Source organism: Molossus molossus, unplaced genomic scaffold (assembly GCF_014108415.1).
Source record: "Molossus molossus isolate mMolMol1 unplaced genomic scaffold, mMolMol1.p scaffold_m16_p_3, whole genome shotgun sequence".
NCBI lineage: Eukaryota > Metazoa > Chordata > Mammalia > Chiroptera > Molossidae > Molossus > Molossus molossus.
In genome coordinates, this window is record NW_023425366.1 from 96,741,124 (window position 1) to 96,761,841 (window position 20,718).

The window sequence follows — 20,718 nt, forward strand, 5'->3', positions numbered from 1 at the left end:
TGCTTCCCAGTCACTCTGTCCAACAAAGACTACAACCAACATACTGGCCAGAGCTGGATGACCAGTCAGAAGTTACACTGGGTCAGCCTCAGACCCATGGCAGAAAAATCAAGAGTTCCCCAGGCACAAGCCAAGACTAGGATTGCAGCTGCCTCTCTGGGCAGCTGGGCCTCCTCTCTCCAGGCAAGTGGCAAAGAATGGAAAAATCCCTGGCCTGATAGAAAATGTCTAAATGACTAAGCTGTGTTCCTCCCGCTCTAACCCCTGGGGCATCCCTGCATGGCCCTGCCTAGTGGTTGCATATCTGAACCAGGCTGCATGCACACTGTGGGGCTGGAGGGACTGGCCCAGGCTCTCACAAGGTTTCTGACCAAGTCCTCATGTTTCCCCCTGACCACTACTGTGACCATGCTCTGCAGACAACCATCCTCTGGCTTGGTTCCAGCCTTCAGCAGGTCACCTCTGGGTGAGGAAGCAGGTGCAGGTCCCCAGGACCTCTGAAGAGCTCCATTCTGTCCACATTGGAACCTTGGAGCCAATGGGGGGGGGGGGGGATGACCGAAGGAAGGGGCTAAATATATGGTGCTGTTCCTGCATCACCCTCCACAGAGGAATGGGAACCCAGAATGGGGGAGGGAGGGCACATGGAAACATCCTAGCCTAGGCCCCCAGCCTCCTCCCTCTAGGTTTCTTTCCTGTGTAACAAGGTATTTCCACAAGGACTTAGAATGTGAAGATACCATCTCATGACTGCCCTGCACCTGGCAGTGGGATGCATAGGCAGACCCCTCTGATTGGGAGAAGTGTTCTCATCCAGTAGAGCTGAGGTTCTGCCATTTCCTGTCCCTGGAGAGCAACTCAAGTTACCGGGCAACAGGCTAGAATAAATCTTGTTTTTATTGTAAGAACAAGGGAAATGTTGCTAGGGCAACTAATGAGGCCATTTTGGCTTTAGGCTTTTCCTGGTATCCAGCAAACTAAATCACCTGGTGTTGATTACCAACCCACCTACCGCTGCTACTTGCCCAGAATCCAGGCACTAGGATCCCTGCTGCTTCCTGCTTTATCTTTACCCAGCACTTAAGGGTTTGATAACACAAGGTGATCTGGAGCTGATCTCTGTGACAGCAGCTGTGATTTCACAGGACTGGGGTGCTGCAAGGTGGCCTGTTCCATGAGGAGTAGAAAGGAGTAGGTATGACAAGACCCTCCTGTGGGTAGTTTCAAATCAAGCTTGGGGAGTAAGGCTCTAGGCCAGGGGCACAGCAGGTATGTCGGCCTTTTGGGTACCCAGCTCTTCAAGGCAGTACCCAGACTGGGAAGGGGAGGGGCCTTCAATGGCTTTTGTGTCCCTGCAACTTGCACAGTGGCATATGGTACATAGATGACGGCCATACTGGGGGCTATAGCCTTGAACATACTGTTTTGGTGATTACTTACGGATCCATATACCTGCCTCTCCCTGGCCAACACCCACCAATGATGGCAGCTACCACCCACTGTCCCCAGTGCACCACATGAACTGACAGCACCTCTTCTGCACCTTGGTGGGGCTTTGGCTAAATGGGGGGCACTTGGAAATGGGCCTGGGCATCACCTGCCTGCTGGCTGGATGCCCACCCTCAGGATGCTGGCTAACTTCCACATCCCACTCTCAGCATCACCCTTGAAAAGGTGGGTAGCTTCTACCCACACTGCACCTTTGGCTCCTCCAGTATTCTAGCTCCTTCCTTCCACCCTGGGATATGGAGAAACTCTACTCTCTGCTCAGGCTGTCCTGGCCCTTGGACTAGTCAGAAAAAGAATCAGGTTCCCTTGCTTCAGTGTTCTCATTACATCTTTACCTGTGCTCCTCCTCAAACACCATCTTTAATGGGGGCCACACATTGCCCTCTTCCCCTCCCCTACCCTCAGTTCCCCCTTTAGATATCTAATTTACCATGAGAGTGGTATCATGAGATCTCCTAAGGCCTCCATTGGTGTCAACTGCTGGTTTGTCTTGTAGAATGTGTACTGTGCCATCTTCCCCAAGTGAGTTGGTTCATGGAAGATCAGAAGTGGAGTGTAAACTGCTTGAATTCCAGCCCTGACCTGGTAGTTCAGTTGGTTAGAGCGTTATCTGATACGCCAAGGTTGGGGGTTCAATTCCCAGTCAGGGCACATACAAGAATCATCAATGAATGCATGAATAAGTGGAACAAGTCAATGTTTCTCTCCCTCACTCTCAAATCAGTTTTTTTTTTTTTTTTTAATGTCAATTCTGACACCATCTCAAATCTCTCTGGAAGGAAAGGGCAGAGGACACCCCTACCTACCAGAGAATCTGTACTGTGATCAGAGCCTTCAGCTGGCCCATGTGGCATTTTTGGAGAGGTAGTGAGAAGGAGCTGAAGGTAATGGGGCAGCATGACAGGAATGCCCGAGAGATGGCTTTTCCCTCCATAGGATCTCCTTCTGTGGTCTTGACCTGGATTCTGGTGGGTATGGGCTGTACACAGGGGCCAATCCACAAGTTGACTTATCCCAAACAACTTCCAGCTTCTTGGAAGTCAGTACAACCCAATGCTCTGTGGTCTGGCTCCTGGGTTCACTTGGGAAGGAAGAGTATACAACCAGTCCTGAGTGGGAAGATTATTGGATGGCTCGAACCTGAAGAGGGTGCAGTTTACTGTAAGGGTGGCCAGGCTCAGCCACAGGTGATCCAGGACTGCCAATGCTGCTGCCAGCACTATCACCGCGGACACAGTTCCATGTTCCATTCACATTCACCTCACATGGCCACTTTCTCAGCAGTAAACTCAAATCAACGGAGATGCCCCCATGGCTCCCCACCCCCCTGCCAAAGCCTAGTCCCAGCAGGTGGGGTAGAGGCTGTTCCAGCTCAGACTCCGCTTCCACCACCTGGCAGGCATCCAGCTCCCAGGGTGCACATGGGTTAACCTAGAGGGGGTGAAGAGTCCGGAGCTGTTGGTGGAGAGGAGGCACAGGAAGCCAGCCAGGATCAATCTACCAAGGCCCTTGGAGACTAGAGTGTCCCGGCCATCGAGCAGCTGCTGTGACACACATTGCACACAGCCAGGGGGCACTGCAGACCCCTTGCCCTAAACTTCAAGTAGGGAGCAGAGGGGAGACGCTTGACATCGAGACGGTTTGCAGCCACCTCTACCCCACTTCTGGCCTTTCCCCAGCCCTCTCAGCTTGTCCTCCGACCACTTTATTGCCTGTGGGCCAGAAAGAACTTCAGAGGTGGTGACCCACAATGACATTAGAGTCCAAGTTGGCCGATGTGCGCCTGGGTCCACCGTGGCTCTGCAGCCACTTATGGAAGCAAAAGTCCCAGCACCTCTTCTTCATGCTCCGTGCAGGTCCGCCCCACTTCGAGTGTTATCAAAACGAGAAGCTTTGCGCTGGTGGAGTACCACCGCAGCTCAGTGTGAACCTGGTGGGTGTGTGCACCATCAGCAAGCACATGGACATGCATCAGGGCCAACTGATTGTCCTCTACACGCGTGACCACAGCCTAAGTGGGTGTGGTGGTGACCAGAGAGACATAGCAGCAGGCGTGGTACAGCACCCTCCAGCAGGTGCACGCCTGACACCGCCGATGAGGCCCAAGTCCGGGGTGGGCAGAGGGTATAGGGGCCAGGATCGAATGGTTGTGGATTTGGTCTATCCATAACCTGTCCCTCCCCTAGGTCACGGAAATCAAACATTAAGCATTTACACTTTATCAGTTATTGGGCAGTGACTCCAACCTCCCTGCCCAGAAGCCTCCTGTGACCATATAATTGTCTTTCCAAGTTCCAGTTACCATAAGGACCCCAAGACCTGGGTCCTCATTCTGTTTCAGGATGTCTGGCCTGTGAAGCTGTGGCCCAAGGAGCTGGGGTGGATGTGAGGCCTGGGCAGTGGCCACTACTGCCTGTGCCTGAGCCTACTGCGGAAGCCAAGGGGCAAAGGTTCGGGGGACACCCTGGCATCACTACCACTGGCCCTGCTCCTGTACATAATCAGCATGTGCTGCTGAGGCCATGCAGACTCCTTCCTAGAACTCAGCCACTCAGGTGCCCATGAGTCCCTGGGAGCTGTGGCTATAGGTGCTAGAGGCTGTGGTGGCCCAAAGCATTCATGAAACTGTCCTGGCCACCATGAAAAGATAGTAGTGCTGGTAGTAGGGCTGAGCCTCTGACAAAGGATCCCCTGACAAGTGCCTCCAGACCCTCTGTCCTCCAACTTCATGGATCCAGATCTTCATAGTCCAATCAAGAGGCCTGAGCTATAAGATGTGTGTGCGTGTGTGTGTGTGTGTGGGGGGGGGTTCCTGGGTGATAGGAGAGAGCAAGCAACCCTTCAGACCCTGAGATGCTAGGGGCAACAGCCTCATACCCAGAGGGCTTAGAGAGGGATGGCCTGGATTAGGAGGGCCCTGAGTAAGTACCCATGAGCTGTTTCTGCCAGGGTCCTCTTCCTGGAGCTCCCTGCCCCATTCCTACAAGCCAGGGGCCAGGGAGCCAGGACACAGGTTCCAGGGCCCCCATCCTGGCACTGGGGAGAGCTGGAAAGCAGCAGGCTATCAGCCCTGCTTGGCCATCTGAGCTGGCCAGGGAGTACATGTACACTGAGTACATGGCCCGGAACTACTCAGAAATGGACACTGCCACCCTGGCCGGTTTGGCTCAGCGGTTAGAGCGTTGGCCTGTGGTCCAGAGAGACCCGGGTTCAGTTCCCGCTAAGGGCATGTACTTCCGTTGCAGTTTGTCCCCGGCCCTGGTTGGTCACGCGGGTGGCAGCCACTCGATGTGTCCCTTTCACATCATTGTTTCTCTCTCTCTCTACCTCTCTCTCCCTCCCACTCTATCTGAATAAAAAATGGCAAAATGTCCTCGGGTGAGGATTAAAAAAAAAAAATGGACACTGCCATACTGGACCCCCCAGACAGTCACCTCAACTAGTTGACCTGGACCTGGTCCCTCCTCTAGAAGCACAAGGCAACACCACCCAGGCCAGCACACACTGCCCACACAGTTACCCCAGTCAAGTTCCAAAACCAATTCTAGAGGCAAGGGTGAGAGCCCACTAGATCTAGCTGACAGATGGACAGTGAGGAGGGGAAGAGAAAGTGGCAAAGTTATGAATGCCTTCCCACCTGTTCTCACAACTGAGGGATTCTAAGGCCCAGAATCCCCCTAGGACTGGTAACCTACAGAGGTACTGAGCTGCCCCTTAGGGCCCACTGCCCACTCGGCCCCTTCTAGCTATGGGGAATCTTCAGGAGGAGGTTCCCCAAGACATTGGATTATTTTAGAGAGAAAATTCTAGAACACACCTCCAAAAAATTCTACAAACTCTGGTCTTTCTCAGCCAACGCTCCAATCCTCTCTGTTTCCCTGCAAAGTTATGCAGCATCAGTCCAGAGTCTCAGGTCAGCCTTGGCTGCCACTCTGCCTCTAATGAGGACTCTCACGAGGACCTATCTCCCCCGCCGCCACCACACACACACACACACCTGCAGTGCCTGCCTGTGTTTACAAGCTAAAGAACTAACCCCAGCTCCAAAGCTGAACTTCTGGGACCTCGGCGCAAGAAGGATGAGAGCACCAGGTATCTTACATTTAGTGTCCCCCAAAAGTGATGTGCCACCCCTTACTCCCAAATATGCCTCTCCCACTGTCAGCCACATGCTTACACAATTCTCCCTTTCCCAGGCCTGGCAGAGCTGATGGAATCCTTGCTTATATACTCAGTCTGGGGAACTGTACCGTGCCTTATTGAAGGTACCTTCTTTGGTCAGTCTGAAAGGGTCTTAGGCTCATGTCCCCCAGCCTACTGTAGGGGGTAGCCAATGAGTAACAAAAATTTTAAGGGAGGGCAGCCAAAGCTGCTATAGAGGAAGAGACCCACTATCCCTGCCTGAGTGCCCCATTCTGTTACCCACCACAAGGAGCCTGTTTGCAAACCAACACTATTTTATTGCCAACAGAACTTCCTGAAAGAGTAGGAGGCCCATGGTGCCAACAGAGGTGCTATGGACAACTGGTGTCAGGGGTCCATGGGAGAGAAGGGTCAGTGCAGTGAGAACAGCTCTGGCCACCACTGGATCCTGGGTGATCAGAGACAGGGTCTGGGGGACCAGAAGGGGGCATGGGAGCTGCTGAGGAACCCATGGAGCTAGGTCTTGGTTCCCCCTGGCTCATCTGTAGGAGGCCAGTGAGGGCAATCAGTTCAGGCCCACTGAGCCAGGCAGTGCAGCAGCCAGGGGACCGGGTGGGGCGGACCTGGGGGGACATGATAGGGGATGGGAGCAGCAGCTTCAGAGAGCCCATCACCTGAGGAGAGAGGAGAGGAAAGTGTCTTCTCCCAAGCCCTGCACGAAGGCTGAAATGAGGCAATGGCAGGAATAGTGCTCACCTGCTGAGGGGCCTCAGACAAGTACAGGGGAACACGCTGCCCAGGGGGCAGCAGAGGGTCTGAAAGAAAGGCATCTTCACAGCACATCACCGGGAGCCCTGGGGAGAAAAAGCTGTTAGGGTGACAGGCTGGGTTTCCCATCCCAAGAGGTGCTACACTGGTTCCCTGAGGAGCTTACAAAGCATTAGTCCTGAGCCTATGGAGACCAAGAAAAGTTACCTGCATCCCTTGGCACCTGCTCGCCCTTCTGAAGTACTGCTGCAGAAGTCAGGGGTCTGGGATCCCTGCCTGAGGCTGCCTCGTACAGTGGCCAGAAGGAAGGATGACACAAAGTCCGGCCTGAGAAGGAGGCACCAGCAGCACAGCTGGGCCCCTGTGGAGGGTCAGGAAAGATCACTAGCTTCAGCCTACTCCCAGAGCATCCTTGCCCCACCCCAAAACTGGAGCCATAGGTACCCCTACATACCCACACCAGCTGAGGTCCTGCTTTAGCCTTGTAGTTGGGGTCCCATGGTGCCAGTGGGGTCATCCTCGCAGAAGCCACTTCACAGGCCATCTGGGGGGAAAGGGGAACTGGGGGGGAGGGGGGGAACTTGAAGAGATTAAAATAGGCTCAGGAGTCAGTGAAAGGTGTAGAGGAGTAGAGGTGGCAAGGCCCAGTACCGACCTGAGGTTCCTTTGGACTGCTCAGCCATCAGGCCTGAAGCAGGTGGGGCCAGCAGCGGTTCTCTCTGGGTCCAGGAAAACGTTGGGGACCGGGACTGAGGGCTGGGGAGTAAAGGTACTCAGATACCCCTGTCATAGCCCCCCACCCCACCCCACCCCCGCAAGTCTGAATACTTCCATAACAAGGCCTAAGGTGCCTGGTGCCAGGAGACTGAACATACCCATTGTTTGGTGTGGACCACTGAGATTTCCTCCCACTGTAGTACCCTTCCCCGTCAGATTTCCCACAAGTGCCTCCAGTGTGCCCCCTCACCTGTTCTGTGAGGGTGTACCTGGCTCCCCCAGGGCTTCCTCTCCAGAGCTCCAAGCCATGCTGGGGTCACTGCACGGTGAGGGGCCCTGTTCCTCAAGCGCCTGCTTCTCACCAGCGTCCCACCGCGGAAAGGGCCACGGCAACATGCCACGTCTTGGGGTAGGGAAGGGCAGGGCCGCACCTCTGTGCCGTGCCCTGCGCTACCCGGGCCTTCCACCCCACCTGCCCTGGCCCCGACGTGGTCCCAGCCTCCCTCAGTGTTGGGCACTACCCTGCGGTCCCCAGTGAGCCCAGGTTGCCCGCCCACCTCACCCACCTCCCTCACAGGGCCTCGCAGTGATGCCGGTGCGTTCCTAGTGCGTTTCCGGGCCACGTGGCACGCGCTCCCGCTGGGGTCCCGCGGGTGCCCCCTGTCGGTGGGGTCGGCGCAGCCGACCTTCCTCTAGCACCGTGTGAAAGGGTGGCGCTAAGCAAAGGTCACTTTAGAACCCAGCTGTGGACATGGAGGGGACCCCTTTTCCCGCAAAACGTTGCTTTCACTGCTTTCATTCGCAGACATACAAATGAGCGGCAACTTAGAGACCTTCTGGCTTCTTTATTGCACTTGATACAACATCCGGTGCCCCATCTCCATCCCAGACCCTCAGCCACACCCAGAAGAATCCAGGCACCTTGCTGGGCAGGACTGCTTCCAACCCCTTGGGTAAGGGGTGCCTGAGGAACAGGGCCAGACCTAAGGCCGCCCTCACCAGTCCTCTCTAGAGAGCAGAGCCCAGGCATGGCTGTCTTCTGTTCCTGGATCCCAGGCTGGTCGTGGCCCTGCGCCCCTACCTCAACCCCTAAGACTGCTCCAGCAGTGCGTGGACGACAGCAGCGATGTAGGGGAGGCCCCTTCCCGGGGCCCCCTCCTCTTCCAGGATGTGGTGGGGCTGGCACAGGGACTCCTGGGGGGGAGGGGCCCAGATTAAGTCCCCCTTTACATCTCCTCTGGGCTTCCCAGCCCTTGGCAGAGGGCAGGGTGGGAGACACTCTAAAGGAGCCTGGTCAAAGGGAGCTGACAGGATGGCCCTTAAAAATGTAGGAGACAAAGGTCAGGGGCACCCTGGACATGCCTTGAGGACAAATGAGATGCAAGTAAGCTGCCAGCACATAACAGAAGGGAGATGACACTGGAGCCAAGGCTCAGGAGGGAGAAAAGACCTGTCATTTCTAGAGGGAAATGCTGGAATAGGCACGCACATGGAGCCCAATGGGCACTGCCAGGACTGGACCTGGCCACAGTAGGAGCAGACGCAAACACACACACACACAGGCAGCCACAGTCTGTACAATTTATACAAGAGATGGGGACCCAGCTTGGGCCCTGCATCTCCTACAAATATAGAGTTCTCTCTACAAAATATAGATAATTTAGCCCCCTGTATCGAGGGTGGGGAGTAGGAGATGGAGAGTGAGAATAGGAAAGTTAAGACCTACCCCCTCTGGGGGAGCAGAGGGCAGGGTTGGGTGGGAGAGGGCATGAAGGCACCATCAGCACTGAGATGGGAGGGGCCAGAGGCTGGGGGCCCAGGGTCTGGGGACACCAGAGTGGGGCCTCTGAGATCAGTGTTTGTGAGGGGGGACTTCACTAGTGTCTTTGGTAGGGGCTGAAGGCACCACAGGTGGGCATGGGGGTTGCACAGGAGTCTTATAAATAGAAATAGGGCGAGGTGGTGAGGGAAGGGTGGCTTCAGGTCCTAGGAACCCAGGAACCGAGTGTAGACGACATAGAGCAGCAGCATGAGGACCATGTAGAAGAGGATGAAGCCGCCCAGACCAGAGGGAGGCCAGAGGGGTGGGGGGGCCCTGCCCCCCACCCGCTTCACAGCCTCCAGGGTGGTCCACAGCCCCTGGACGGTGCCCTGGAGGAGATCCGAGGGCGAGCACAGGTCAGCCTGGGAAGGGAGAGTAGGACAGATGGACAAGGACAAAGGGCAGACGTCAGCAGCAGCAGCAAGACAATTCCTTCCACCCCCTTCCCTTACATGCCAGGGCTGAGCCACACCAACATGCAGAATGCAGGGAAGGGAGGCACACAGGGAAGGGAGACATGCAGGACAGGAGCTTCCTTCTGGGGAGCAGATAACCCCTGTGAATGGAACCCTGCTATCCATGCAAAGAGCTCAACTAAGCCCAGGACACCACCACTCTATAATAGAGACCAGCCCCAGGCTCCTGAGACCCCCCCATACCTCAGGCACCCCCATTTTTCGACAGGCTTCTAAGAAACTCTCCACATTCTTCCGAGACTTGAGGGTACTGAGTTTTGGCTGGAGATGTGTAAGAAAGGAAAAAGAGAAGAAAATAAGGGAGGGGTCATAGGAGACCCCTGTCCCATCCCTACTTCCCACCCTGGGCCCCAACTAACCACAGCAGGTGAGGGTACATGAATGAAGGGCACGGAGCGGGGTCTCAGCTGGTTGGCCAGCTGACAGAGGATGACGCCATTGGCCAGAGCCTCTGCCAGGTCCTCAGGCAGGGGCCGCTGCAGCTGTGACTCAAGGACCTGAAAGGCAGTGAAAGGGTGTGTGTGTAGCGTGAGAATGTCTGAGTCAGCAGGAACTCCAACCTGCCTCTCCTGTCCTCAAAGCACCAGAGTAGACAAAAAGGATATTGAGGGAGGCCAGGGAACTCCATGAGGTGCCGCACTGAGCCCAGGCCCCATTCATGCAAATCCCACCTCTTTTACCTGGCGCAATTGAGCCATCAGCTCCTTCTCATCCAGAAGTTGGGGGGATCGCCGAGGTCTCAAGACAGAGTCTGGTGAGGAAGGACCTGGTGAAAAGGAGGGTATGTGGGCTGTCTTCACTACCACTTTTGATTTTGTAGCTGGGTTGCCGTGTCTGGCACCCACATCTCCTGTCTCTCTGCTTGTGAGATTTTCAACACAAAGGGACAATTGACCAGAGAACTCACAGGCCAGAAGGGGTGATTGTAGCCCAGGGATTAGTGCTGGGTTAGCACTGGGTTAGTACTGGGTTAGTACTGGGGAGGAGAGACCCACCTGAGCCACTCTGAGAGGAAGAACGGAAAAGGAAGCTGTTTGGTCTCTGGATGGAGCCAAGTGGCCGAGGAACGGGCGCTGTCACTGGGGACAAGAGGCAGGGGACAGGGGCAGATGAGAGACATCCCCTCAGAGTCCCACTCTTTCCTCAGTTCACCCCTCACCTACACAAGCCCCCATCCTCTTCCCAAAGCCCCTGTCACACCTGGTCCAGCTATAGGAAGGGGCTCCTGGGAGGTGAGGGCTGAGACAGAGGCAGGAGCTCTCTGTCCCCCTGAAGCTCCCAGTTGGGTGGCACTGGACTTGGGCATGCCGCTGAGGAGAGACAGAAAGGTAATTAGAGGGGATGTTCAGGGGGCAGGTGTGCAGGGAAAGAGCTCAGGGTGGTGCAGTCTAGGACACATACTTGTAAGTGGCTTGAGTGGACGAGGCAGCAGTACCTCCACCAGCAGCTCTGACCCCCAGCTTCATAAAACTAGAAAATGAAGGAGTTGTGGGGTCAGCAGTATGAGGAGCAGAGCTGCTTAGGAGGGCTCATTTCCACTCATTTCTAGGGCCCACCTCCCAGCAAAAGCCCCTGGACCACACCTGTCCTTCCTGGGGGCCCCCCACATTCCACTCTGTTGCTGTTGCTGCTGCTGCTGCTGCTGCTGCTGCTGCTGCCGCCGCTCACGCTCCTGCCACAACTGCAAGGTGTCCGGGCGCCGCCGCTCCTCTCCAGACAGCTCCTCCCGCCTGAGGGGCAAAGGCAGGATGAGATGGGTAGAGCAGGTCAGGGAAAAGGAGAAAGGGTGCAGGGAGATGGAATAAAGGGAGGAGGTGCCGGCTCAGGTGGCTCTGGTACCTGCTGTTTGGTGCCCTCTCCCTGTCCCCTGACACAGGGCTTAATTCTGGTGGCCGCTGCTCCTAAAGAAAGAGCAGCAAAAGGGCTGAGGGAGTACCTATCTCCAAACCTGCACTGGCCCCTCCCTCCAGCTCTGCTGTCACAGCAGATGAACATATGGACAAGGGCTGGCCTCTCACCTTGGCAGCACCTCGCTCTTCATCCTCCCCAGGCATGTGGCTATCAATGAAGTCAATCTGCTCAGGGTCTCCATCAGCTGGAGAGGCAGGACATGTCAGCAAGCAGATGGGGGCCTTCAGGCTTGTCCATTCCCCTTAGCCCCAGGGCTCCTGACACGACCACTCACCACAGCCATCCTCCTTCCGCTCCCTGGGCCCCCGAGGTTCCCGGGCCAGCTCCGAGATCCGAAACGACAACTCCGAAAAGTCATCCGTTGACTGTAAATGCAGAAAGTCAGAAATAGAAGACAGCGTCTCTGTAGTGCTGGGAGCTCATGGGTTCAGGGCCCTGGGATCTGCTGCTAAGCCAATCCTTCCCCAGGATACTTGGGCAAGGGAAGAAGACAGTTTCAGCCGCCATCTGCCACTCTCAGATTAAGAAGTAAAATGCAAAGGGTTCGGGCTCAGAGGTTCTCCCCCAGGGCTCAGACTGCCTTGGAAAGGAGGCACTTACCTCATTTCCAGACCACCTCTTGCTGCCACTGTCAACACTGTGGAAGCCTGAGTCCAGCCCACCATCGTACCGACGTCCCGGAAATAAGTCCTCAGCTGGGCTAGGGCCAGCCGGGGAGAAGCTGGTCAGTCCTGTACTGGGTAGCAACCCCCATCCTCCCTCTGGAAACCATGGGGACCTTGATGCCAAGAAGGGGCTTTAGGGATCCAGAAGTTTCCTTTCTTCCCACACCCTTATTTACCAAGGGCTAAAACTTGGGGGGCGGGAAGGGGCCAGGTCACCCAGTGCAGTGCCTCCACGCCGTCCAGCCTCTGTTGACAAGTACTTGAAGATGTGAAGTTTCCCCTTCAGGCAGATCTAAGTGTGAAAAGGAGCATTAAAGGAGTTAGGGGGAAGTGAGGGGGCACCGGATCCTGCTTGGTTACCAAAGGGACCCACCCCCCCAACTCCTGCCCAGTCTCAGCCCTGTCCCCAGTGTCCACCCCAGGCCCACCACTCACCTGGGCAGGCGGGCTTTGCAGGGGGTTGCTGTCCAGCAGAATGACCTGCAGGTGCCTGAGGCGGCAGAAGGAGACGGGGATGCAGGAGATGCGGTTACAGGAAAAATCCAGACGGACAAGAGGAAGGTCCCCCAGCTCTGGGGGTGGGTGAGAAAATAGTCAGGAGTATGCCCAAGGGGGGACCTTGTGTTTTCTTCCTCTACCCTCTGCTCTGGCCAGCTGGTCACCCCTGGGCCCATCAGGGGTGACCAGCTGGCTTCTGCCCTGGCTGGCTAGCTGAGGGCACTCCCCATGAATAGCCTCCCTGCTCCTCTTCCCACTCAGATATGCCTCCCCTCCCCCATCAGGCCTATCAACTTCACCTCCTGCCCACCCCAGGTGCTTCCTCCATTTCTCCTCCTGCCCACTCCCCATTCCAACCACTCCTTCTTTCTCAAGTGACCATCACAAGCCCCAAACCAAACTGATACCACATTGCTCAAAAACCTTCCATGACTTGCAGCTGGGGCTGCTGAGAGTAAGTGAGCTGTGCCCCACACAAAGGTACCCAGGCAGGAGGGGCTGCAATCCTACCTGCACTTCACTCGCCAAGCCCTGCCCCCTGGTTGAGACTGTGTTTGCCCACAGATAGGGGTACCTTTGTCTGATCTGGCTCAGCCCATGATTCCCACCTCACTGCCCATCCTCATACTGCATCAGACAACCCTCTTGCCCCTTGGCTTCTGGGCCTTTCTATATGCTATTTGCTCAACTAGGAGAATGCCATTGTTCTGTTCATACATTTTTCGTTTCTTTTCTTTTTTTATTGATTTTTAGAGAGAGAGGAAGAGAGAGTGAGACAGAAATATCAATGAGAGAGAAACACTGATCAGCTGCCTCCTGAATGCCCCCTACCGGGAATCGAGCCTGCAACCTGGGCATATGCCCTGACTGGCAATCGAACCAGTGACTTTTTTTTTTTTAATCTATCCTCACTCGAGGATATTTTTGCATCTATTCTCAGATAGAGAGGGAGGGAGAGAAGGGGAAAGAGAGAGAGAAACATTGATGTGGGAGAGACACACCGAATGGTTGCCACCCACATGACCTCAACCAGGGCCGGGGACCAACTGCAACCGAGACACATGCCCCTAAGGGAACCAAACCCGAAACTCTCTGGTCCACGGGCGACCACTGAGCAAAACTGGCCAGAGCCAAACCAGCAACCTCTTGGTACATGGGTCAATGCTCAACCACTGGGCCATACCGGCCAAACTGTCCACACATTTTTCAAGGTTCAGCTCCTCACCTTCTCCCTACAATTTGCCCAGACAATATATTAGAATTCATTGCTCCCTCCTCTGTGTCCCCAGGACATTTTGCTGGGGTCTTATGGCCCAGATAGAGCTCTGATCAAATTCTTATTTGTACCCCTAATGACTTAGAAGAGGGCTAGTGTAGGAGTAAGGGGGACCCCAGAGAAAGCAAAAGACCTCCTGACTCCTGTCTCTTGTTCTTCAGAACCTAGGTTAGCATGGCACAGGTCCTTTCTGCCTAGCCCTGGCTTGCCTTTCTAACCACATACATGCTGGACCGGGCTCCCTCTCACCCACATGCTTTGCACACGGGGTTTCCTCTGCCTGGGATACAGAAGGTGAAGAACTCTTCTTCAAAGGTCAGCTCCTGCTGCACCTCTGGAGCAAAACCTTCCACAAGTTCCCCAAGCAGAGCTAGTGCCTCCCTGTAATTCTGGTAGCTCTCTAAGTTTTCTGTTCTAGAACTTCCCTCTGCTTGTCTCTCCCATTAAATTAAGATTTAATTAAACCATTAAATTTTAAGAGATGGTCCCAGATCTGAGTGACATCACTCACATTTACCTGGCCCCCACCTAAAGCACAGGAAACACATACACAAAATAACTGGCTGAATAAAAGAAGGCATGACTATTGGAGCAGAGGCTATCAGATGTTGGGATGCATCACAATTAGCTCATTAAAATGGGTCTGCTTGGGCTCCAGCGTGTGGCCCCACTGATTCAGACTCTTTGGGGAGGAGGCATAGGGTATCATCTGACTCAGGTGTATGAGAGCTCCTGCTGGGGTGAATGATAACACTGGTCAACCGCAAAGGCCCCTTGGGACCTTGAGATTCTACAGGGCACTGACGCACTCACCTACTCCTCCTTCTGTATCTTTTTCCACATTTGTAAAATAGAGCTTAATAACCCAGGCCTTGACAGCCTCAGAGGGTTGCTGGTCAAGAGCAAATAAAATAATTTAGTTTGTTTTATACAATGCAAAACCCTGGTCAGCTAAGCATTATTTTTCTGTGGAAGATTCCTTTTCTCTGACTTCTCCAAGGTAGTCTGTCTCTCTCACTTTCTCACCCTACCTCCCATCCAATTCTTCATTTTCCTCACCATCAGGAAGAGTGCTGAGCTGGTTCCTCCGAACATTGAGATCCCGCAGGGAAGGGAGGCTGCACAGCTCTGTGGGGAGGGACTGCAACTCATTGCTGCTCACATCCTGAAATGAGGAAAAAAGTAGGAAGAAGTCACAAGACCAGGAGCATCAGAAACTGTCTCCTGTCTCTGGCCACCTCCTTTAGTCTTGGCCTCTCCCCTAGGACGCATCCTGCTTTTCCTCAACTTCTCTCCCAAAAAGGTCCCTGGTGCCTGACTTTACAGTCCCTCTTTTCGCCCTGCTCCCCATTCTCACAAGCTGCCGTAGGCTTCCCAAGGTGCTGATGTCAGGAGGCAGGGCTCCCAGTTTGTTGTTGCTGACAATGAGTACCCGCAAGGGCAGCTGGCAGATGTACGGTGGAAGCGATGACAGCTGGTTTCGGCTGTGGAAGGAAGAAAGGCAGTGAGCTCACTCCCCACGTAGAGCATCCCAGTGTGGCCCTCCTGTAAAAGTCACCAAGGGGGTCACCTGGAGTACTGTACACTGGTTCTTGGGGCTGAGAAGGATAAGCCACACCCTCCCCTGGCCCCACCTCCTTACCTGAGGTTGAGGTAGGTGAGAGCTGTGAGATTCCCCAAAGCTGGGTTCAGGCATCTCAGGCAATTGTGGTAGAGGCTCAGGCCCTCCAGGGACACCAGCTGGCACGCTGCCTCTGGCACCTCGGGAAACCGGTTCCGGGACAGGTCTAGAGGAAACAAATATCAGGGTCTGAGAGCAGTGGAGAGGCCAAGCCTGGACCTTGAACTTCTCCAAAACCAGATGCCTAGCCCTCTACCTCCCCAGCAGACCCGAAGAATCAGGTCTATAAACCTGGGCTACCTGGAAAGAGAACAAAGCCTTCTGCAAACTGGAGCACATTCCAAGAATGACCAGAATGGCAAAGGGAAGGCAGAGGCCTTAGGGTCATTGGGCTGGAGAAGCCCAGACTTGGAGGTGGGTGGGGACAAGCTGTGAATGCTGTCTTCAAACAAACAAATGAAGGGCTATCTTGGAAAGGTGGCTGGATTCTATAACTTTTGTGGTTTCTTATTGCTCAGTGATGCCAGGAGAGGTGGAAGGCAAAGGTCACAAGAGAGTGCTAATGCTCCAAAGAAAGTAGGAAGGTGATGAACTGGAAGGCTCAAGGTAAGAATATGGACAATTGCCCGGCCGGTGTGGCTCAGTGGTTGAGCGTCAACCCATGCACCAAGATGTCACTGGTTTGATTCCCAGTCAGGGCACATGCCCAGGTTGTGGGCCAAATCCCCAGTGGGGGGCATGCAGGAGGCGGCCAATCAATGTTCTCTCTCATCAATGTTTCTATCATCTCTCCCTCTCCTTTCCTCTCTCTCTAAAATCAATAAAGAAGAAGAAAAAATTTTTTTAAAGAATATGGACAATCTCTGGGGGAGACCACTTAGAAAGCCCATCCTTCCTCAGGAGTCCTGTTTCCCAACCTCAACCTGTTTTCAACTGAGGGGAAAAACCAAGGGTTATTAAAGCTTGGCTCTGGAGTTAAGGCTCCCAACACTGGACAATGGATTTTCACCAGCCCCTAAGAATAGCAAGCCAGGTCCAAGGATCTATGAAGTAACAGACTTCCAAGGACCAGGAAGGAAAGGCAAGTCAACCAAGCTGGAGGTGGGAGCTAGAATCCTTTGGTCCCTCCCATCTAGGCACACCTTCTTTAGGGCTGGCTCATTTCCACCCTCTTATAGCCCCACCAGCCCTCCTCTACTTCCTCTCTTCTGTCCCAGACTTCAAGCAATCACCTCCTTTGCCTGTGTCTTAAACACAGTGACCAGTGGAGAGGGTGGGAAGGAGGGTAGAATCTATTCCTGCCCCCTCAGCTCAAGTGGTAGCTTGCTAGTCCAACACAAGGAGTTAGGTATTTGGTTTCCTACCAGTCTGGAGGCATTCAATGCTTAGACCTCTATGTCTGGGTTTATGTTTCTTCTGCTTGGCCTGTACTGGGAGGGGCCCAAGGCCTGCTGGGGAAAGTCCTGGGCAGCAGTACTTGGTTGAGCTTCTTAGACAGTCCTCCCCAGGGAGGAATGAGCAAAAGCTGAGGGGAGGAGAAGCCAGGGTATATCCCCCAAGGAAATGGGTCTTGTGACAGGAAATGAAGTAGAAACAATCTTTCAGGTTCTGTCTCTCATGGGCCTTGTGTTTGCCAGAGCAGATGACAGCCTGATAACCTAGGAATCATTCTCTCTCCCTCTTTGCTCCCAACCCTGGTACACATAGATCTATCACAGGAGAAGACAGTTCCGGAAAGGGTGGGAGGATCAGATGCAGTCCTCCTATTCTCACCCTCCACCTGCCTGCTTTCTCTGCATCCACCAAAATGTGTGTGCACATACATATGGATGAAGGTAGAGGAGAACAATTTATGACAGGGTAAGCGAATGACAGGGGCAAAAGCTAGGAGCGGAAGGGAGCCCAGGCAGGAGGAGGCAGGGCACAGGAGGCACAGGATGTGGTCTGTGAGAGAATGAGCTGCACTTCTCCTTTGTGAGAGTCACCCCTCCTCCCATCTCAGGAGTCATCCTACTATCAGGCACCAGGAACAAGAGTCCAAACGATATCAGGGACCTATGCCATAGGAAACATGCATGGAAAACACTGGTTCAGAAAGAGATGAGAAAGCAGGAGGAGAAGGTTCAAAATGATTCTGGCAGCAAAGTGGTGAAGCTTTTAATCTGGGTTGGAGGGCAAGGAGGTCTAGAGGCAGGGTATGGGCAACACCGTGCTTTTGTCACTTCCCCTTTCCACCCCAAGCTATAAAGCATCCTGCTTGAGGAGAGGGGACAGAGAAGACAGGTCTGGATAAGATAGACCCCCAACTGGCCTAGAACCTGGGCCCTGAAAGTTGTGAGAATTCCTGCATGGAGAGCAGGGCAGAAAAGGGTTCTCAGAAAGCTGGGATTTTCCCACTTCATCACACAAGCTCACTCACAGGAGAACTGGCTGCACCCTGAGCCAAATGCTGGGGAAGGAGAGTGGGAGGGGGAGAGCTGGGAAGATCAGGGAGTTCTTGGTAGTTTTCCCCAGGAGTCCACTCACAGACACAGAGCGCTAAGGAAGTAAAGAATAACATTTGGTCTTTGTCAAAAAACAAGCAAGGGGGAGGGGAAAGAGAACAGACATCGAGTGTCGCACAGCTGCTGAGGTCAATCTGGAGCTTGGGGGTTAGGCAGTTGGGGGAGACAGAGAGGGTGGCTCCTGGGGCTCACCCATTCCCTGAACTCACTCACTGCATAGTGGGCAAGTTAGTTTATCCAGCAATCCAAGAGAAGTGGAGAGGTTTAAACTGGTTCTCCCCGGGACAATGAGGAAAGAGAGTCTGTCTGTGTCCACTTGAGTGTTTGCAGGTGAGCAGGCACCTGCTAGGGGAGAAATGCAGTCCCAACACAGTGTCAACAGAAGGACACTCTCATCCAGCCCCAAGTCCCACCCTGGGCTAGGCTGGGGTGGGGCTTCGGGAATGCAGTTCTCCTCCCTTCTTCCAACCCCTACACACACACACACACATACACACACACAGCTGCCAGCCCAAGGTCATAGGTTGTCTCCAGAGCAGCTGAGGCCTGACTCACCTGTCACAGTAAAGTCCCCCAAACCCCACCATCAACAGGGTGGAGAAAGCATGATTAGAGGGATCCTGTGGGTGGGGAGTGGAAGGATAGTCAGTCTCTAGGTTTCCAGCACTCCTAGCAAAGAGATAAGATTTCCTTCCTTTTAGCAATTGCCTCAAGTCTCTTCCCCTGGGGAAAGCAGAAACAAACAGAAATGGGAATTCTAAGGTCCCTATGAGGTCACAGGCTCCATAGTGACCTCACACACAACAGAAGGGGGAGTCTCAGATAAGGGGGTCAGGAATAATAGGTGGAAGAGTTGGGGAACAGAAGGGAGGTGGAAGATTTGCTTCTTTCCCATAGGCTGGCTGGGCAAAGAGTGGAGGGCCAGCGACCTTAGAGGGCGGGACTATTGGCAAAGTAAGCAGAAACATTGGGTTGTTAGGGACAAATTCATGGGAAGGAGGTTCTAAGTCTGTTCGGATCTCGGTGAAACGGGGGAAGAATTGCACACGAAGTGGAGTAAGAGAAAGGAGTCATTAGGAGGGTCCATGGAGGACTCCTTTATGGAACTATCAGAACTGAGGTTGAAGAAGCCATGCAAATAAGCTAACCAGGTAAGAGGCGGGACCGTTCTACAAGTGCGCCAGTATGCAAATAAAGAAAAGCAAAGGGCGGGGTGGGGGGGCTCGGCCCGGAACGCTGGGCTTTCCGAGCAAACGAGAAATGCGTTCATTGTCTAGTAGTTCCAAAGGTGGGGAGGGGGTGCTAGCAGGCTTATGCAAATCAGCAGGGTCTAGAACGCAGACCTCCAGGTGAAGGGAGAGTGCTAGATTCCCCAGCCCCGGGAGAAGCCAGCAAGGGGGCGGGGCTATGCAAATGAGGGTCCCTGCTGGGCTCACAGCCGGGTGCACTCACCAGCCTGAGTGATGTCTGACAGGTCGTAGCTGCGGGCCGCGCCCCGGGGGAAGTGCTTCAAGCGCCGGTTAGACAGGTTCAGGGTCCCAGTAGCCACGGCCTCTTCGAGGGCCCGCTCTGCACTGCGGCTCCCAGGGAGACCTGGAGACCCTGGAACAGAGGTCGTGGCTGCCGCCTCCTCACCTCCCGCGGCGAGTGAGGCCGCTACCGCCGTCGCCATCCGCTCCTGGCGGCTACCGCTGCCTGACTGACGGGACCGGCCGTCCCTCCCCCCTCTTCCCTCCTTGGAGCCGCCGTAGTGACTTCAAGGGGGAGGAAGTGGGACCAGAGATCCGGTGGACCAATCGCGGTCCCTAGATGCATCGGAAGTGGCTAATCAGAACCCGCCGTGGGGGTGGAGACTTTGGCGCTGGAGTGAGGCTAGAGAAGGGAGGAGGACTAGACTGGAACTCTCGCCAACGGCTGGCGCTTCAGCCTAGCTGGTCCCGTGCAGCTGCATCCAATCACACCGCTTAGGGCTGGAGATGGAGCCAATCATGTTGAACCAGGAGGCGTGGACGCCGGCGCTCGACTAAAAGGAATAATAGGAACCGAGAGGCCGCAAGCCCCGGTCTTCTTCTAATGAAGACCAATCGAAAGCCAGATACAGGCGAGTGACTGTCAAGAAGGCCAAATAGGTTCTCTAGAGGGAACCTAGTCCGACCTCTTCTCTGAGGGACGGCTCTGCTTACCAATAGCACGGCTGAGAAAGCGGTTCCTTCGCTAAGGAGGCGGGTGAGCTAAAACGAACTGAGGTGCAAAATGTGAGCGCTGTGCACAGGTTAGGCTGAGAGCATTTCAGGGCCGGAGTAGTGTGCGTGAGCTGTATGTGTTAAGAAGCGAGCCAGCTTTGAGGGCGCGTGGTAGACCAGGGAGTGATAGGCGGCGCCGAGACCAGTGTGCAAGGGCTCGTTGCGGCCGGGAACAACTGTGAAGGCCATTCGGCTGCGGAGACTGACTCCCTGCGACCGTCTGTGGGGAACCCCGGCGGGCGGCTTCCCAGAGCCTGAAGATGCCCAGCTCAACTCCTGGAGGGAGGGTTCCGGGAGCCCCGGGAAGCCTCCAGAGCTCCCGCGCGGCCTGCCAGCCCAGCCAGGGGAGCGCGCCGAGGAAGAAATTGTGATGACAAGACGGGGTTTAGGCAAGAAGGAACCGTCTCTCATCTAGAAGTCTTCCATTTTACAAATGTGGAAACTGAGGCGGAGGGAAGTGGATGAGTTGGCAGGAGCAAACAGCAAGGTGCTGACAGCTTGCACTAGAGCGCAGGCTTCCCACTGCATCAGCTTTTACAGTGGGCTTTTCTGTTCTCACCCTCTT

At 54.6% G+C, this 20,718-nt stretch overlaps 2 protein-coding genes across 4 annotated transcripts; both read right to left on the bottom strand.

Annotated features, from left to right (window-relative positions):
• Positions 1 to 6,016: 6,016 nt before the first annotated feature.
• On the bottom strand, positions 6,017 to 7,609 carry SAP25 (Sin3A associated protein 25). The gene is made up of 6 exons (XM_036280891.1): positions 7,388 to 7,609; positions 7,076 to 7,176; positions 6,875 to 6,981; positions 6,628 to 6,781; positions 6,409 to 6,506; positions 6,017 to 6,326 (listed from the first exon to the last, which is right to left on the bottom strand). Exons 1-6 carry the CDS (start codon positions 7,531 to 7,533, stop codon positions 6,024 to 6,026), a joined length of 909 nt encoding a protein of 302 aa, XP_036136784.1. The 5' UTR covers positions 7,534 to 7,609; the 3' UTR covers positions 6,017 to 6,023.
• Positions 7,610 to 7,832: 223 nt separating this feature from the next.
• LRCH4 (leucine rich repeats and calponin homology domain containing 4) lies at positions 7,833 to 19,614 on the bottom strand. 3 transcript variants are annotated; one of them, XM_036280882.1, is made up of 18 exons: positions 19,363 to 19,595; positions 15,428 to 15,572; positions 15,143 to 15,269; positions 14,845 to 14,950; positions 12,447 to 12,583; positions 12,188 to 12,303; positions 11,947 to 12,046; positions 11,621 to 11,711; positions 11,454 to 11,530; positions 11,275 to 11,336; positions 11,019 to 11,165; positions 10,837 to 10,905; positions 10,636 to 10,745; positions 10,431 to 10,514; positions 10,116 to 10,201; positions 9,795 to 9,932; positions 9,619 to 9,696; positions 7,833 to 8,331 (listed from the first exon to the last, which is right to left on the bottom strand). In XM_036280882.1, exons 1-18 carry the CDS (start codon positions 19,580 to 19,582, stop codon positions 8,227 to 8,229), a joined length of 1,998 nt encoding a protein of 665 aa, XP_036136775.1. In that variant the 5' UTR covers positions 19,583 to 19,595; the 3' UTR covers positions 7,833 to 8,226. The 3 variants fall into 3 exon arrangements, with proteins under 3 accessions (XP_036136775.1, XP_036136776.1, XP_036136774.1); XM_036280883.1 differs by lacking the exon at positions 7,833 to 8,331 and adding an exon at positions 8,338 to 9,321 and having other exon boundaries at positions 19,363 to 19,614; XM_036280881.1 differs by lacking the exon at positions 7,833 to 8,331 and adding an exon at positions 8,338 to 9,321 and having other exon boundaries at positions 10,116 to 10,186.
• Positions 19,615 to 20,718: the final 1,104 nt, after the last annotated feature.

Excerpts from the sequence above, each read along its gene's own strand:
- SAP25 (XM_036280891.1), bottom strand. The coding sequence starts at position 7,533 with ATGTTGCCGTGGCCCTTTCCGCGGTGGGACGCTGGTGAGAAGCAGGCG. Across the intron at positions 6,782-6,874 it reads CAGGACCTCAGCTGGTGTGG|GGGCCCAGCTGTGCTGCTGG; the intron begins GTATGTAGGGGT and ends GACCCTCCACAG. Across the intron at positions 6,507-6,627 it reads GCAGGTGCCAAGGGATGCAG|GGCTCCCGGTGATGTGCTGT; the intron begins GTAACTTTTCTT and ends TTTTCTCCCCAG.
- LRCH4 (XM_036280883.1), bottom strand. The coding sequence starts at position 19,582 with ATGGCGACGGCGGTAGCGGCCTCACTCGCCGCGGGAGGTGAGGAGGCG. Across the intron at positions 11,531-11,620 it reads GCGGAAGGAGGATGGCTGTG|CTGATGGAGACCCTGAGCAG; the intron begins GTGAGTGGTCGT and ends CTGCCTCTCCAG. Across the intron at positions 10,906-11,018 it reads GGGGCCCCCAGGAAGGACAG|TTTTATGAAGCTGGGGGTCA; the intron begins GTGTGGTCCAGG and ends TTCATTTTCTAG.